This window comes from Electrophorus electricus, chromosome 6, assembly GCF_013358815.1.
Source record: "Electrophorus electricus isolate fEleEle1 chromosome 6, fEleEle1.pri, whole genome shotgun sequence".
Classification (NCBI taxonomy): Eukaryota; Metazoa; Chordata; class Actinopteri; order Gymnotiformes; family Gymnotidae; genus Electrophorus; species Electrophorus electricus.
Window position 1 is genome coordinate 8326471 of NC_049540.1, and position 14328 is coordinate 8340798.

Genomic DNA, 14328 nt, shown 5'->3' on the forward strand with positions numbered 1-14328 from the left:
GAGGAGGAGAGAGCCAGAAACGGGTAAGGGGACAAATCAAAACATTCAGTGGCACATCTATGGGTTTAAAGAGCGTGAACCCGATGTGCTTCGTGGCAGGCTCGTCTGAGGGCGTGCTGTAAGAACAACGCTGCTTCTCCTCACAGCTCCCTCTGTTCTTTTCTCTCCACTCTGCTAACACACAGCGGCAGGGATGCCTGGGCAATGCAACATTTATATGTGATGTTATATAACACAGCCTTAACTGATAAGGTTTTATTAGGACTTCTTGCGGTATGGTTTTTTTTTTTTTTTTTGGCACGAATAACCATTATGTGATGAAATATTGTAACAAGGGCGTAGTGTCCCACTGTCACATAATCCTAGCAGCAGTCTCAGCTCTGCCTGTCTCTTCGTCCACAGGGCGGCTCAGGTTGGCAGTGGCTTTCAGGAATGACATGCTCACCGTTGACAGTAAGTGTCCAAGTGCAGTGCAGCCACTGGAACCCTGTTCCTGATTAGTAATGGACTTGGCCTAATGCTGTTGATGTCAACAAATGGAATAGGTTTGGCTTTGTTTTTACTACACTGGTTACCAATATCGTACCTACTGCTACCAGGAGTTGCCACCGATAAAGTTTGCTTTTTTATTTTTAACAAAATATTGATATACTACTGCTACTATTAATAATAATCATTTTAATTTAGTATTGTTCATTTTAAATACAACATCTCACTGTGCTTTACATAAGATTATGATAATAACAAAGTACATAAAATAACATTACAATGAATTCTCAAATATAAAATAAAATCACATAAAATATAAATAAATACTAAATAAATACATGTATTTAGTCTAAATAAGTACATTTTAATCTGTATTGAAAAACAGCTGTAGAACTTGCATTGCTGATGTTGTCTGTAGCTCTATTGCTGATAAAAGAAAAATAATTTAAAAGCAGCCCCCCTACATGAACCATTACATAAACCAGCTAGCCTGACAAAGCCATTGGGGCATGGTACAGTCTGCATCTGAGTTCTGGTACAGTGGGTGCTAGTACAGTCTACACCTGAGTTCTGGGTTTGACCACTGTCAACACTGGGGCTGTAAACAGCTTTATGGCAGCGCTGAAATGGAGGTGGTGGGTGATTTGACCAGCAGGCAGGTGAGAGAACACACATCCAATGTCTCCTGGGCACCGAGAGTGCTGTCAGCCTGGGGTGTTAATACCCTCATCGCACCACACCTTCCACCAAGCCGATTCCATCACTCTGGGAGATATAACATGAATGTGTTTCAGAATCTCCATCGATCAGCACCCTGCCCAGCCCTCTATTTATTCGTGTATAAGTGTCTGGGGCCGCTAGAAGATCTGATCTGAGATCTGCAGTTCAGTACCATCTGTCATTACGTCTTCTGTTTCGCTCAAATTCTTGTTTCAGACTTTGCTCTTAGCCCTTTTCCACTCTTCTTGTAGTTTTTGAGGCCAAGTGTCTCGTGGGAAATGATCATGGAATCTCCAGCTGTTATGTTAAGGTAGGAAACATGTACCACATCCAAACTACACTTACTGTGAATGCCCTATTTTAATATGTTTCATGTGTTCTACTACTAAGTCGTTTAGTGTGGTTTATTATGTATTATGAGGTGGTGTGCTTCAGAGAGAGAGTGGGTCTGTGAGTGTGCTTAAAAAACAGTGCTGTGTTGTTTATTAAAAGTTAAGACCATCATGGACTTGGGCTAATGGACTTGTGGAATCCCTTTGTGAGATCAGTGTTTCACAGTTGTAATATAGTGTGTGTGTGTGTGTGTGTGTGTGTGTATGCGCTTCTCTGTATGAAAGTCTGAATGTAGGTAGGTTGCCTTAAAGTTTTGAGGTCACTGAAATGTATTCTTAGTTGTGAATCCAAGCTGGCCCCCCGATAAAGACTGTATTACAGAAGTAGAGGCTATATGTTTGTTTGGTAGGTGTGGGGGTGGGCCTTAGGTGTGTTGTAAAACCCTAGATTTTTCCCACATGCTTTTCCCACATAGTGGCTGTAGAACAAGGTGGTACAGCTGTTTGAAAAGCTAGTTTCCCAAGAAGACTTCAGCAGCCCCATTTAAGCAACCAACTGTATAGCATCCCAAACCAGATCTGTTTTCTGGACAGACAAACATTTTCAGTTCCACTGAATACATGGGATCTGATCATTAAATTGAAGATCCATAAGGTTCTTAAATATGTGGGGGTTGAAAGTTGGACCTTGGACCAGTAATACGGAAGATATACGGCTACCTCTACTTGTGTCTTTTAAAAAAACGTCTCAGCCTCATTGTCTTTTCCTAAATTCTGCTGCCTTTACTTCAGCAGTGTTTTACTTGGGTTCTGTTTCTCAGGTGGGAATGGCACCAGACAGCGATGGGGCCACCCGCAAGACAACAAAGGTGGTATCCGACTGCTTCTGCCCAGACTTCCAGGAGACGTTTTTCTTGTGAGTCCAATGGGGAAACGTTGGGCTCATAGTTTGCTTCCTTATCGGACATCAGTGGTGTCTCTTTTACCATCACAATTGACACAGTTGAATGCGAGAAAGATTGAGAAGAATCTGTTCCTTGGTTCCAGTGCTGTTGGTCAAGAGGAGAAAAAGAAGAGGCTTCTGTTTACCGTGTGGAATTGTGGAGGTTCCGACAGGTACTATAGTCACACCACAGCCACATCGTACATTCAGTTTGGTCAAATTTCATCTGATTCAATTCAACTGTTATTACACCTGTCTAACATAATGAAAAGCTCAAGGTGAGTTATGGCTGCTGCTAATATCAGTAGAAATGCAATACATAAAGTACATAAAGTACAAAGTGCAAAGCATTCTAACTGCCAGTCAGTGCAAGTTGAAGGCAGTTAATGTGCACATACAGTAATGCACATAAGCAGACCACTGGCGCCAGGGATGTTTGTTTTGCATGGCTTCTGCAATATCGCTGTGTTTATGGCAACAGTGTTACGAGCATATTTGTTTGTTCGCTTCCAAGTGAATGCTAGCTCATTTACGGCAGCCTCCGCCTTGCCTTCCAGACCCTTTTCATGAATAATTCATGAATAATTTTCGGTATTGAGAGAGAAGACCTGAGCCCAGCGAGCGCGGCAGGGTGGTGGGCTGCTCTGACCTCAGGCATTCGCTCCCATGTGTGGGATTGTGGTTCCCTGGACTTGGGCCTGGCTTTAGCTTCTGAGCGCGCTCTACTTTGCATGCAGAAAGCCTTACATAACCGCTTAGAAGTTACCACGCACAATTTCCTTGCTTGCATATTTAAGTGACTGTAATGTTTTAGACGATGTGCGCATTTATTGGCGAAGAACTGACTTTCTTTTTTGAACATATTTTTGGTGCTTCAGTGTAGATGTTATTATAGCATGTGGAGGTGTGGAAATCAGTAATGTTGAAAGTGAGATTGAAAGTAACACTGAAAACGTTGAAAGAATATTGGACAAGTTTTATAGGTTTTAGCTAATAGCTTTGGCAAAGAAATGTTTTATACTATGGTACAGGTCTGGAGAGCTGATGAGTGAGGTGTTAAATCATGAAGTGCGATCTAATGCTCATTAGTGCCATAAATGCACCTCTCAGGGTGACAGATCTGTGAGTTTTCTATAGCAGTACTTTTGTCTGCAGTTTTTTCACATGAAGAGCTCTCTGATACCAGATCTTTTCAATGTCCTCACTTTTCCTTTGCTTTTTGGGGCCTAAATGGAGTTATTGTGTAGAAAATTGAGAGTCAGCCCTTAGCGGTTCAGCCCAAAGTCAAGCATATGTACCCACACTGGTCTTATATCTGGTTACAGATTACACCCTGACAAATGACATTATTAGTGGGCACCCTCTGCTGAAAACCCTTAATGCTTTTCATTATAGCACTTGGCTTAGTCCATTGTGCCCCAGACACATACATACCATCATGCAGAAAAGTAAAACCACTTAGGGACACAAGCCAATAATCTATCATTCAAGAGTGCAATCAGTGAACCATGCGGAGACTAGTGCATCCTAAATACGGGGACAAAGTCTCACCACAGCATGTTTTTATGGATGCTTTTGTGATTGTTTTGACCACTTTTGAAGGACCCAGAGGCAGACATTTGGCATACCTAGTTTATGTGGTCTGTATGTTCTTATTTTAAAAGCCTTCATACAGCCATATGGTCTGGCTAGTGTTGTTGGAGCTAGTTATTGTCTGTTGTCAGATGTTACCTCGGATGTGAGAAGCTTTCCATAGTGGAAGCTTGGGCTGTTATGAGATGACTAGGGCATTTGGTGCTCTAAAGGTTCCTGGGAAAACCAGTTCAGGGATACATAAGCAGATGATACTACAGTGATCGAATCCTTAATAAACCCTGTATGAAAACATGGAATGCCTGCACTCTGTTGTAAATGCCCCCAGAGTAGGCATTTACTGTAACTGACCCTCATGAAGACGTAGCACGCTATTAGCTCGCTATTGAAAATAACTAACTAATAAACAATTTAAAACCTGCTAAACTGTATGTGGAGCAAACAGGCAAGAGTCTCTGAAAATGTTCTGAACTTAATAACAAAGGTTTAGAATGACACTAAAACCAAGTCCAGAGTGTGAAGTGCAGCAGCAACTGCATTTCACTGTCACTGTCGTGTAAGTCACGGCCCTCATGCAACCTAAGTCGTGTCCCTAGCGCAATGTAAGTCTTGGCATTCATGCTTCCTGAGATGAAAGCAGCAGGTCTCTGCTGAATTTCTGGCTCTGCGCCTTGGCCCCTACTAGAGTCCGGAGCAGAGTAGATACCAGTTGAGGCTGCTGAGAAATAGATAGTGACACAGTCTTATGTGCTCCGGGCTGTGTAGCGTCAGATGTGACAGAGGCAAAGTGAATGTCGACAGAAGGTTTCTTAAATCCGTAAAACTGCAATGAGCTGGGTATCGGTTATGACACAATATCCCAATCCTGCACCTGGAGTTACTCTACACAGCACAGTTCAGTGTTCCCCTGTTCCCAACATACCTGTCCCAGCTCTGGTAATTAACAAACCTTTCACCCCAGTTTACAGTGGGTGAGTCAATTAAAATGGACAGGGTAGAGCTACACCTGAAGACCACAAACAACAAAAGTCCAATTAAAATTCAATTTAAATTCAGTACAGCTTGGTCATTCTTTCAGCACAGGTTAACAGAGAGCTTTCACTCTCCCTCGCTGTTGTACACACACACACGGAGAGGTTTCACCCTCCCTCGCTGGTGTACATATAATGAAGTTAAAGTGCAGACAATGAAAAATGGTGCAAATAGTGCAGGACATGTTTGAATGTTGTTCCATTTAAAATTGTATCGCTTTTGACTCTAAATTGACTGTACAATTGATTCTAAGAAGCTCTGGGCATTTGTGTTGTATTTTATAACCACTGATATAAACGCTCTCTCTCTCTCTCTCTCTCTCTCTCTCTCTCTCTCTCTCTCTCTCTCTCTCTCTCTCTCACACACACACACACACACATACACACACACACACACACACACACACACACACACACACACACACACACACACACACACACACACACAATACAGCACTAATATAATCTCTAGTGTTTGGTATGAATTTTAACTGTTGATGCGTTTTTCAACTCACATTGAGTTTTGCTATGTGAAAATGAGAAGCAGCATGAAGTTAATGTTCATGGACAGTTCTCCAAAGCTGAAGGAAGTTTTCAATCTCATTAAAATAGGAAGCATGTAATATTTGCCAGCATCCGTTCTGCCTTTGCCAGCTTCCAGACTGTAAATATTTCTTTAGATGATATGTTTCAAATCCTCTCATGTGCATACTGGGACCTAAATTAAAAAGGTTTCTCCTATCCTACTAAATGCTGATATACTGCTTATGATCTGAATGTCCTGTTTGTGTCTTATAGGCAGCTTGTTGGTTGCATGAGTTTTGGAGTGTGTTCACTGATCAACTTAGAGAAGGTAACGTGGCTACACACACACAGACACACACATTTGGTTTCTCCAATGTAAATCTGATTATATCTCTTGCAAATAATAAAGTAGACAAGTCCTGCAGTAATGCGTAAAGAGGAACAATAACAGTTGATCCTTTTGTGCTAGTTATTCTAGTGGCATTTACTTAGCTGGAATCTTGGAGGGCTGTCTCATTTGAAACTTGAAATAGTAATTTAATAGTACAAGAACCTGGGTTACTGATGTCACATGGAAATGAACTGGTTAAAGAGGGAGCTTCTGGTACACTCGGAAATATCGATTAATTTTTTAGGTTAAACGTGCACCCAGTTTAATTCACCCTGAAGACGCTTGTACTCCAGCACCTCATTCAGTTATTCAACAAGAAGCCTAATGTTGGTACAGTCAGATAATAATATTATTAACACATTACTAGACAAGCATGCTCCCATAGTCTTGTTGGTAGGACTGCCTCTTTCTGCATTATGCTAATATTTCTGAGTCGAGATTACCAGCATGTGGAGTAGTATTTATTTTGCCTGGCATCTGGCAGAATGAATATTTGATTGCTTTAATTTGCTAATGAGGGGCTTAGTGCGGACATCACAGGGAGTTTCCTCCCCTGTCCTCTGCCTCTTTTGTCGCTCTCTTTTTGATCTCTCCTCCCTCCTCCTGCATCCCACTGCCTGTCTTGGCATCATCTGTTTCAGTAGCCCACAGGCTGTCCTGATCTGTTTCAGTAGCCCACTGCCTGTCCTGATCTGTTTCAGTAGCCCACTGCCTGTCCTGATCTGTTTCAGTAGCCCACTGCCTGTCCTGATCTGTTTCAGTAGCCCACTCCCTGTCTTGGCATCATCTGTTTCAGTAGCCCACTGCCTGTCCTGATCTGTTTCAGTAGCCCACTGGCTGTCCTGATCTGTTTCAGTAGCCCACTGGCTGTCCTGATCTGTTTCAGTAGCCCACTGCCTGTCCTGATCTGTTTCAGTAGCCCACTGCCTGTCCTGATCTGTTTCAGTAGCCCACTCCCTGTCTTGGCATCATCTGTTTCAGTAGCCCACTGCCTGTCCTGATCTGTTTCAGTAGCCCACTGCCTGTCCTGATCTGTTTCAGTAGCCCACTCCCTGTCTTGGCATCATCTGTTTCAGTAGCCCACTGCCTGTCCTGATCTGTTTCAGTAGCCCACTGCCTGTCCTGATCTGTTTCAGTAGCCCACTGGCTGTCCTGATCTGTTTCAGTAGCCCACTGCCTGTCCTGATCTGTTTCAGTAGCCCACTGCCTGTCCTGATCTGTCTCTCTCAGTCCCGACCTTTCTTCTCTCAGTGCAGTGTGCTTCAGTTCAGTTTGATTCAGGATAGTTGTTGAGGTGACTATATTGTATACAATGCACAATTTATTTTTGCCAAAGCATAAAAAACTATCTTAAGCATCTCTCTCTTTCTCCATTACACACATGCACTCACACTCTCTCTCTCTTTCCTTCATCTTTGGTAAGCTAGTTTTACATTTGCCACATTGCGCTTTAACCCATTCTGCCCCATTGCTTGCAGGAACAGTTTCTTTCTGTTAACATTCGTTTACTGCTGATTTTTGCGCTTCTTTCTGAGATCATGTCTATTCACTACTAAGGGCCCAGACCAGCAGTTTTCAGAGAGGGATTGAGAGATGGAAAGCAGCAGAGAGAGAGTGAGAGTGAGAGAATAATAACAGAGTTGTTGTGTATTCTTTACTCTACTATTGTTTTTTTGTATTTTTTGTGTATTTGCATCTCTCTCTCTGTGTGTGTGTGTGTGTGTGTGTATACACTTACACACATTTGTCTGCCTCTGGGGAAGCTGTGTTTGTATGCATTCCTGCCTCTCTGTGTGTGTGAGTGTCTTTAGGGTGTGAGGGTATATGTACTAGACACATTTTTTCTTCCTCTGTGTGTGTGAGGGTATATGTGAACCTGTGTGGGCAGCCCAGCCATGTTACACTTGGTGAACCCTTGGACTCATTGCTGTCTATCTGCCAGCATGGTTTTACATAACAAACAAACCATCTGTCTTCATACCACCATGGTTAAAGAGGGCATCAGATGCTAAACCTGTTTATATGTGTGTGTGTGTGTGTGTGTGTGTGTGTGTGTGAGAGAGAGATTGTATGGGGGGCAGGACATGTATGTGCATGTGTTAATAACTTCATATAATATTAGTTTTTTGCCTGATGTCAGTGCTGAAAAATACACAAACTAAGTGATAATGTTAAATTTGTATGTTTTACAATGATACATGCATTTTGAGTACGTTTCGCTTGCACGCATGCACACACACACACACACACACCCACACACACACACACACACACACACACACACACACACACACACACAAAGTCTGCATGTTATACTCTCTTAAGATGTTATCCTTTTCCTTTGCTAACCTCTGTGCTCTCTCTCTCTCTCTCTCTCTCTCTCTCTCTCTCTCTCTCTCTCTCTCTCTCTCTCTCTCTCTCTCTCTCTCTCTCTCTCTCACTTTCCCTCTGCACTCAGCAGATCAGTGGCTGGTACTACCTCCTGGGGGTGGAACTAGGCAGGACTAAACACCTGCGGGTGGATCCCCCAGGCAGCATGCATGCCTGTGGTAAGTGTGCACGTGTGAGACGTGTGTGGTCGTTCGCATGCTAGCGTGTGAGCCATAGGTCAGATGGAAGATTAAAAAAGCCTTAGGGAGAGAGAGTGGAAGAAAAGAGAGAGAGAGAGAGAGAGAGATGCAGAGGGAGTGGCCAGATTAAGTGGGCTGGGCCTGTGTCAGACTTGAGCACATACCCAAATAGCTCGTGCATTCTGCTTCTAAGAGTTGGAAGCTGCGCGCTCGTGATGAAGCACTGTTTATAGGGCAATTACACACACTCACACACACACACACACACACACACACACGCACACACGCACGCACGCACGCGCGCGCATGCACACATTTGCGGGCAGGCGCGTGTATCCTCCTGAGCTGTGGCGGTATGTGACTGAGGTGGATGACTGTGTGTGTATGAACTCTCAGAAAGGCACAGATTAGGTGAGTGATCTCTCATGTTCTCTCTGTGATTTGAGCATAGGAAGCATGTCAGCTGTTGACAGTGGAAGGGGTCTGTGTATCATTTGTGTTGATAAATATGATGTATGCAACAGAGCTATCACTGATGTTATACCATGTGAAAAGATTTATAAGATTTGTTTAATGTTTTTTTTTCCTCGTATTTCCTGTGCATGTTTAAATATTTGATCCTTGCAAAAAAAAGAAAAGAAAAAAAAAAGACAGAAAAAAGCACCTCTTGTGTGTGTGTGTGTGTGTGTGTGTGTGTGTGTGTGTGTGTGTGTGTGTGTATGAGCACACTAGGCCATTTGGGAAAACTTCAATGCTGTAATATGTTTATTGGGGCATTGTTATAGACAGGAGCATGGGGCTATTGCACTATGCCTCTCACTCCAGCAGTCACTATTGTATGTTTAACCCTCTTTGTCTAGTATGCAGTTAATTTACTTTGAAAACACCAAGAGCTGTACTATCGATAAGTATAGCATTTACAGTACGTTTTGTACATAACAGAAAATATATACAAATCATTGTTTGAATGAATGTAATAATGTACAGAAGATGCACCATAACTAACCAATGATAATTCTGTTTAAAAGGCATCCAAAAACCCATATTGCAGCTCATTATAATAAGGATTTACACATATAATTATTATCAGAAGTCTGGCAGGTAATCATAAGTTTTTATCAGAAATCTCCATAGTCTTTCTCTTTCATTCTGCTCTGGTCAATTTCAAATACATATGAGCAACACAGCAAACACCTTTTCACAACAGTAAACACTTTCTCATTGCTTGCACATCAGTTTCCATTCCTAATGGACTTTTTGCAAAACAGTAGACACGGAAATCATTTTGTAACACAAAAATCACATAAACATTTCTGACTGGGCAAATCACCACACAGTAGTTACAGCTGCTAATTACCAATCTTAAAACAATTCTTCAAATTGGGCCTGACTTGTGACCACTGCCTGCAAATCTAACTCCAAACCAATCGACAGACTTCTACTGATCAATGGCCAACATTATGCAGTCATATAGCACAATGTTCCATTCCATCACACATCTGCAGCAAGGGACTGCTTTAGGGCAGCCTGTTGAATTTACATTTATGGCATTTAGCTGACAGTTACTTATAATTATCAAAGTTACTTATAATTATCACTGAGTACAACTTGAACAATTGAGGGTTAAGGGCCTTCCTTAGGGACTGAACAGTGGCAACTTGACCCACCAACCTTCCTATTATAAGTCAAGTACCTTAACCACTGAGCTACCACTGCCCTGCCCTGAATTTCTGCCTCATTCCCCAGTTCTCAATCCTGTTGAGGAATTCTTTCTGCCTGGAGACGGAAAGTATATGATTACTGTTCCTATGATCACATGCCATTTTTAGACGCTAAGTCTGGGACATGTAGGGCAATCACAGCATCACACTGCCAGGGCTGGATCAGGTATGTCTGGAGATATTTCCCATGCTGCATTGCCAGGCAAAACGAACACGTGTTGATGAACGCATGTGGCCCAATAATCAGAGTCAGCGTGGATCAGAGTAAAGCAAATGACAAACCTTTGTCTTGTATTTTGTGTCACAACAGTATTTTTGGTCGGTTGATATTTTGTGTTTGAGTATGCACCTGTATTACAGTACAATATTGTATGATGCCCAATAAAATTACTGTTCTTACAGTGAAGATGTGTTTTCTCATTCTTGTGTTTCATATTTTTGGACCATCTGTGTCTGTACTGTTGCTTTTCTGGCATTGTGAGTTTAGTACAGTACAGTAGTAAGAAACATCTGTAGGTTGTGATCTGCATCTTTGAGATATGAGGTTAGTGCTTTTCCTGTGAATGGTTCACAAATGCTCGCATGTTTACTATTGAACTGCTGTGTGTTGCTGTTTGTGTGGGTTATGCACTTTTGCAGGATGTGGAGAGTTGTCAAGAGAAGATGAGGAGTGTTTCCATGTCTGTTAGTGTTTCACAGGCTGCATTGGCTGGTTAGGGAATGTGGTTCCTGTTTTGACCAATGAGGTTAAGCACGGGAGAATCTCTGGAAGCAGGGGCAGATCTTCCCCAGCACGACACAGCTGAGTAGATCCAGTCCGTCAGAACTCACAACTCTCACAGTCCACGGTCAGTAAAGCTGATGTGGGAACATTTAGTCCAGAAAGTAACTGTGACCGACTTGGCTGTCTCTCAGGCACGGCAAATCTCCGGCCGTCTTTCCCTTCTCCTTCCACTGTGATGGCCAGTGGACTTTTCAAGGCCAAACCAGCGTCTTGATTCCCCTACAGTGAACAGAGAACCATGGTGGAGAAAGGTTGGCTGGTCACTGCCTCGTGGCTGCGCTCTCTTTGGAGGGGGCGGATGCTTCTGCACCCACCAACTGGTGGGCATCTTTCTCAGTCTCGCGGGATCTGTCAGGAGCCCTCACCCCTTATTCACCTTTCTCTCTCTCTCTCTCTCTCTCTCTCTCTCTCTCTCTCTCTCTCTCTCTCTCTCTCTCTCTCTCTCTGCTTCACTCTTTCTCTCACTCTTGCTTTTTATCTAATTCAAATGGCTTTATTTGCCTGAAAAGTAATTAACACGTTACCAAATGATAAAGATTCATGCACAAGCGCACACACAGGCACAAAAACACACACACACACACACACACACACACACACACACACACACACACACACACACACACGTGTGTATGTGTATATACATATAATCTTTGTCTCTTTCTCTCTCTGTCTGTGAATTGACTGATGTTGTCAGCATTATCCCTTATTCCCCCAATCATGTGGAAGGTTATATAAGCTCTCTGCCCATCACTAGGTCTCTTTTAACTCTTTGAAACACACCGGTTCACAACATGAGCATGTGTACTACATTATATGATGTGTTTGCTCTTAGATTGGAATGTTATTGATGATGCTTTTATTATAAGATTGTATTTTTCTATTCCATCTTGAGATGCTATTTTTGTTTCGGTAACTACACAGCCGTGTTGTTTTCTCTAATACAGCAACACCATTGCCCACAGCTGTGATGTAACAGCAGTTCTGGTTGAGGGCTGAGTTATGTAGTCATTTGGTGGTGTCGGTGATAATGTTCTCGCCCTGAACGTTCTCTACAAGCTCACTCCAGATACAAAGAAGTTGTGTTTGAACTAAACCAGGCCATCAGTAGCTCAAAACCTCAAACTGTCGTATGTACACTGGAAGAAAAATGTAGCCTACTTGTGGTTGTGGTCAGTGTTTCATGGTCTACTGCTTAATCCTGCTGTCATGACATGCGCTCTGTCACACACTACTCGGAGCACTGCCAGCTTGTATTTGTGTGTGTGTGTGTGTGTGTGTGTGTGTGCGCGCGCACATGTGTGTGTTTGTGTACGTGTGTGCATTCTTTAGAGTGGTGTGGGCACTCTCCTGTGCTCCCTAGAGAATTAGAGAGGCAGAGAGTTGTACATCAACCGAGGGAATATTTCACACATTGTGCCATTTTCAGTGGTGTGTTTTTGACTGTTCTGCGCTGCTTACATCGAAATCTCAGATCGAAATCTCAACTGAAATTGGACACTATCTACATATATTTTCTGAATTTGTGTGGTGTGCTGTTTAAGACATAAAGGAAACTTTCCCACCTCATTCCCATGCTGTCATATACTCTGAAGCCTTTATTTAAATGCTGGGGCTGTAGTTAACGACAACAGCGCAGTATTGACACTTAACATACCTTTGCATTGAGCTTAAGGAAAACAAATATATAACCAAGAGGATTTTCCAATGTGCCAGTGTGCGCTTCCTGTTTATGAGAATCTGGCAAATCTATAGAAACATGGGGATGGCTGGCACACATGATTTATGGGCAAACATGCGAGAGTCATCATCTGTGATTCCTTATGAACTAGTTTTAGTTTTAATCTAATCTAAGCCCAATTATGGACTGAAATGGGACCTGTAATATGTGATGTGTGTGCATGTGTGTGTGTGTATGTGTGTGTGTGTGTGTGTGTGTGTGTGTGTGTGTGTGCGCGCGCACGTTTGTGTTTATTCAACAGAGATTTAAGGACTGTGAGGATATGGAAAGAAGGTGGTCTGATAAGGGTGAGAGGTTTTGTTTTATTTTGTTTTTTGCTAGGATTTGCTATAGGCTGGAGTTCAAAAATTTACATTCTAAGTAGAGCCACAGAAGCGATTAAGGAATTACTGAAGTTTCAGAAACTCTTGCCCACTTTAATAGCATTTGTAATGTGCAGAATTCAGAGTATTTTTTACAAAGTCCAGACAGCAGACACACACACTTGGATTACTACCTTTTTGAGAGTTTCCATGGGCTTTTGTATTACTGTAACTAAACCACGGATTGCGTGTCAGACTGACACACACATGTTCCCCTGGAGTGCAAATTAGTCAGCTGTCTGTATAATTTTAGGACACGGTGCAGTGTGTTTAAGAGCCTGCTTAGCATACTTCTTGGTGACTAGTGTAGATAAGTGCGACGGCAGTTTGCAGAAAAGATTTAATCGTGGCTTCACACATGGAGGCTCAGAAGGCCAGTAATCTTAATGTGCCTCGCTGCCTTTATGCTATGTGTGTGTGTGTGTGTGTGTGTGTGTGTGTTTGTAATCGTCCATTTAACCTTGACTATGTGTTTTCATATCCACATTCTAACCCTGTTCTAATACGCGTGTGTTGATTGTGCATGTAAAAGCGTGGATAAGTGTGGATAAGTGTTTCTGTGAGTGGCACGGGTAGACATCTCCCCGTGGCCTCTGTGAGCTCCACCTCCACCACGGCCTGAAGTGTTGCAGGGATGGCCAATGAGTCGGTATACAGACCTAGCCTTTCCAGCATGCTGTGCTGCTGGCTCGTTGCAAAGGTAAGTTTGGCCTTAGGGGAGGGTGGAGAGAGGCTTTGATCTGGAGCCAAAAGCCGGCATCACACTTCTCTTGTTGTCTGCGGCTGCTGTGAAGTTTGCATGCTGGCAGAGGAGACCGTCGAACGACTCGCCCGGTTGAGGGGGTCTCTCCCAGAATGCAGTGTGCCACTCAGAATCAGAATCTTTTAACATCTGGATTCTGTGATGTGAAATGCAGTCTCGGGTACTGCCCATGTATGCATGGAGAAACGTCCCTGCCTTAGTTACAGTCTAACTTGAAATGGCTAAAAGCAGTTAGTTATGTTGGCATGTTTTCATGTCCTTAGATGGGAAATGTTTGTTTTTGTTTTTCCACAACATGACCCAAAGACAAACGTGGGATATTCTGTAATATTCTGAAATATAATGTTACATATATAATGCTCT

General features: G+C 42.8%; 1 protein-coding gene across 2 annotated transcripts in view; it reads left to right on the plus strand.

Moving 5' to 3' along the window:
* The first annotated feature begins 408 nt into the window (after positions 1-408).
* The window catches only part of rgs3a (regulator of G protein signaling 3a), a 136196-nt gene continuing 122276 nt past the window's right edge, over positions 409-14328 (plus strand). Inside the window, exons 1-6 of one of the 2 annotated variants that reach the window (XM_035526941.1) lie at positions 409-453; positions 1461-1519; positions 2363-2457; positions 2589-2657; positions 5907-5961; positions 8483-8573. In XM_035526941.1, the coding sequence (XP_035382834.1) occupies positions 438-453; positions 1461-1519; positions 2363-2457; positions 2589-2657; positions 5907-5961; positions 8483-8573 (385 nt within the window). In that variant the 5' untranslated portion in view covers positions 409-437. Of the gene's footprint in view, positions 454-1460; positions 1520-2362; positions 2458-2588; positions 2658-5906; positions 5962-8482; positions 8574-8624; positions 9006-14328 lie in introns of those variants that run through there. The other variant, XM_035526932.1, reaches the window with a different exon arrangement.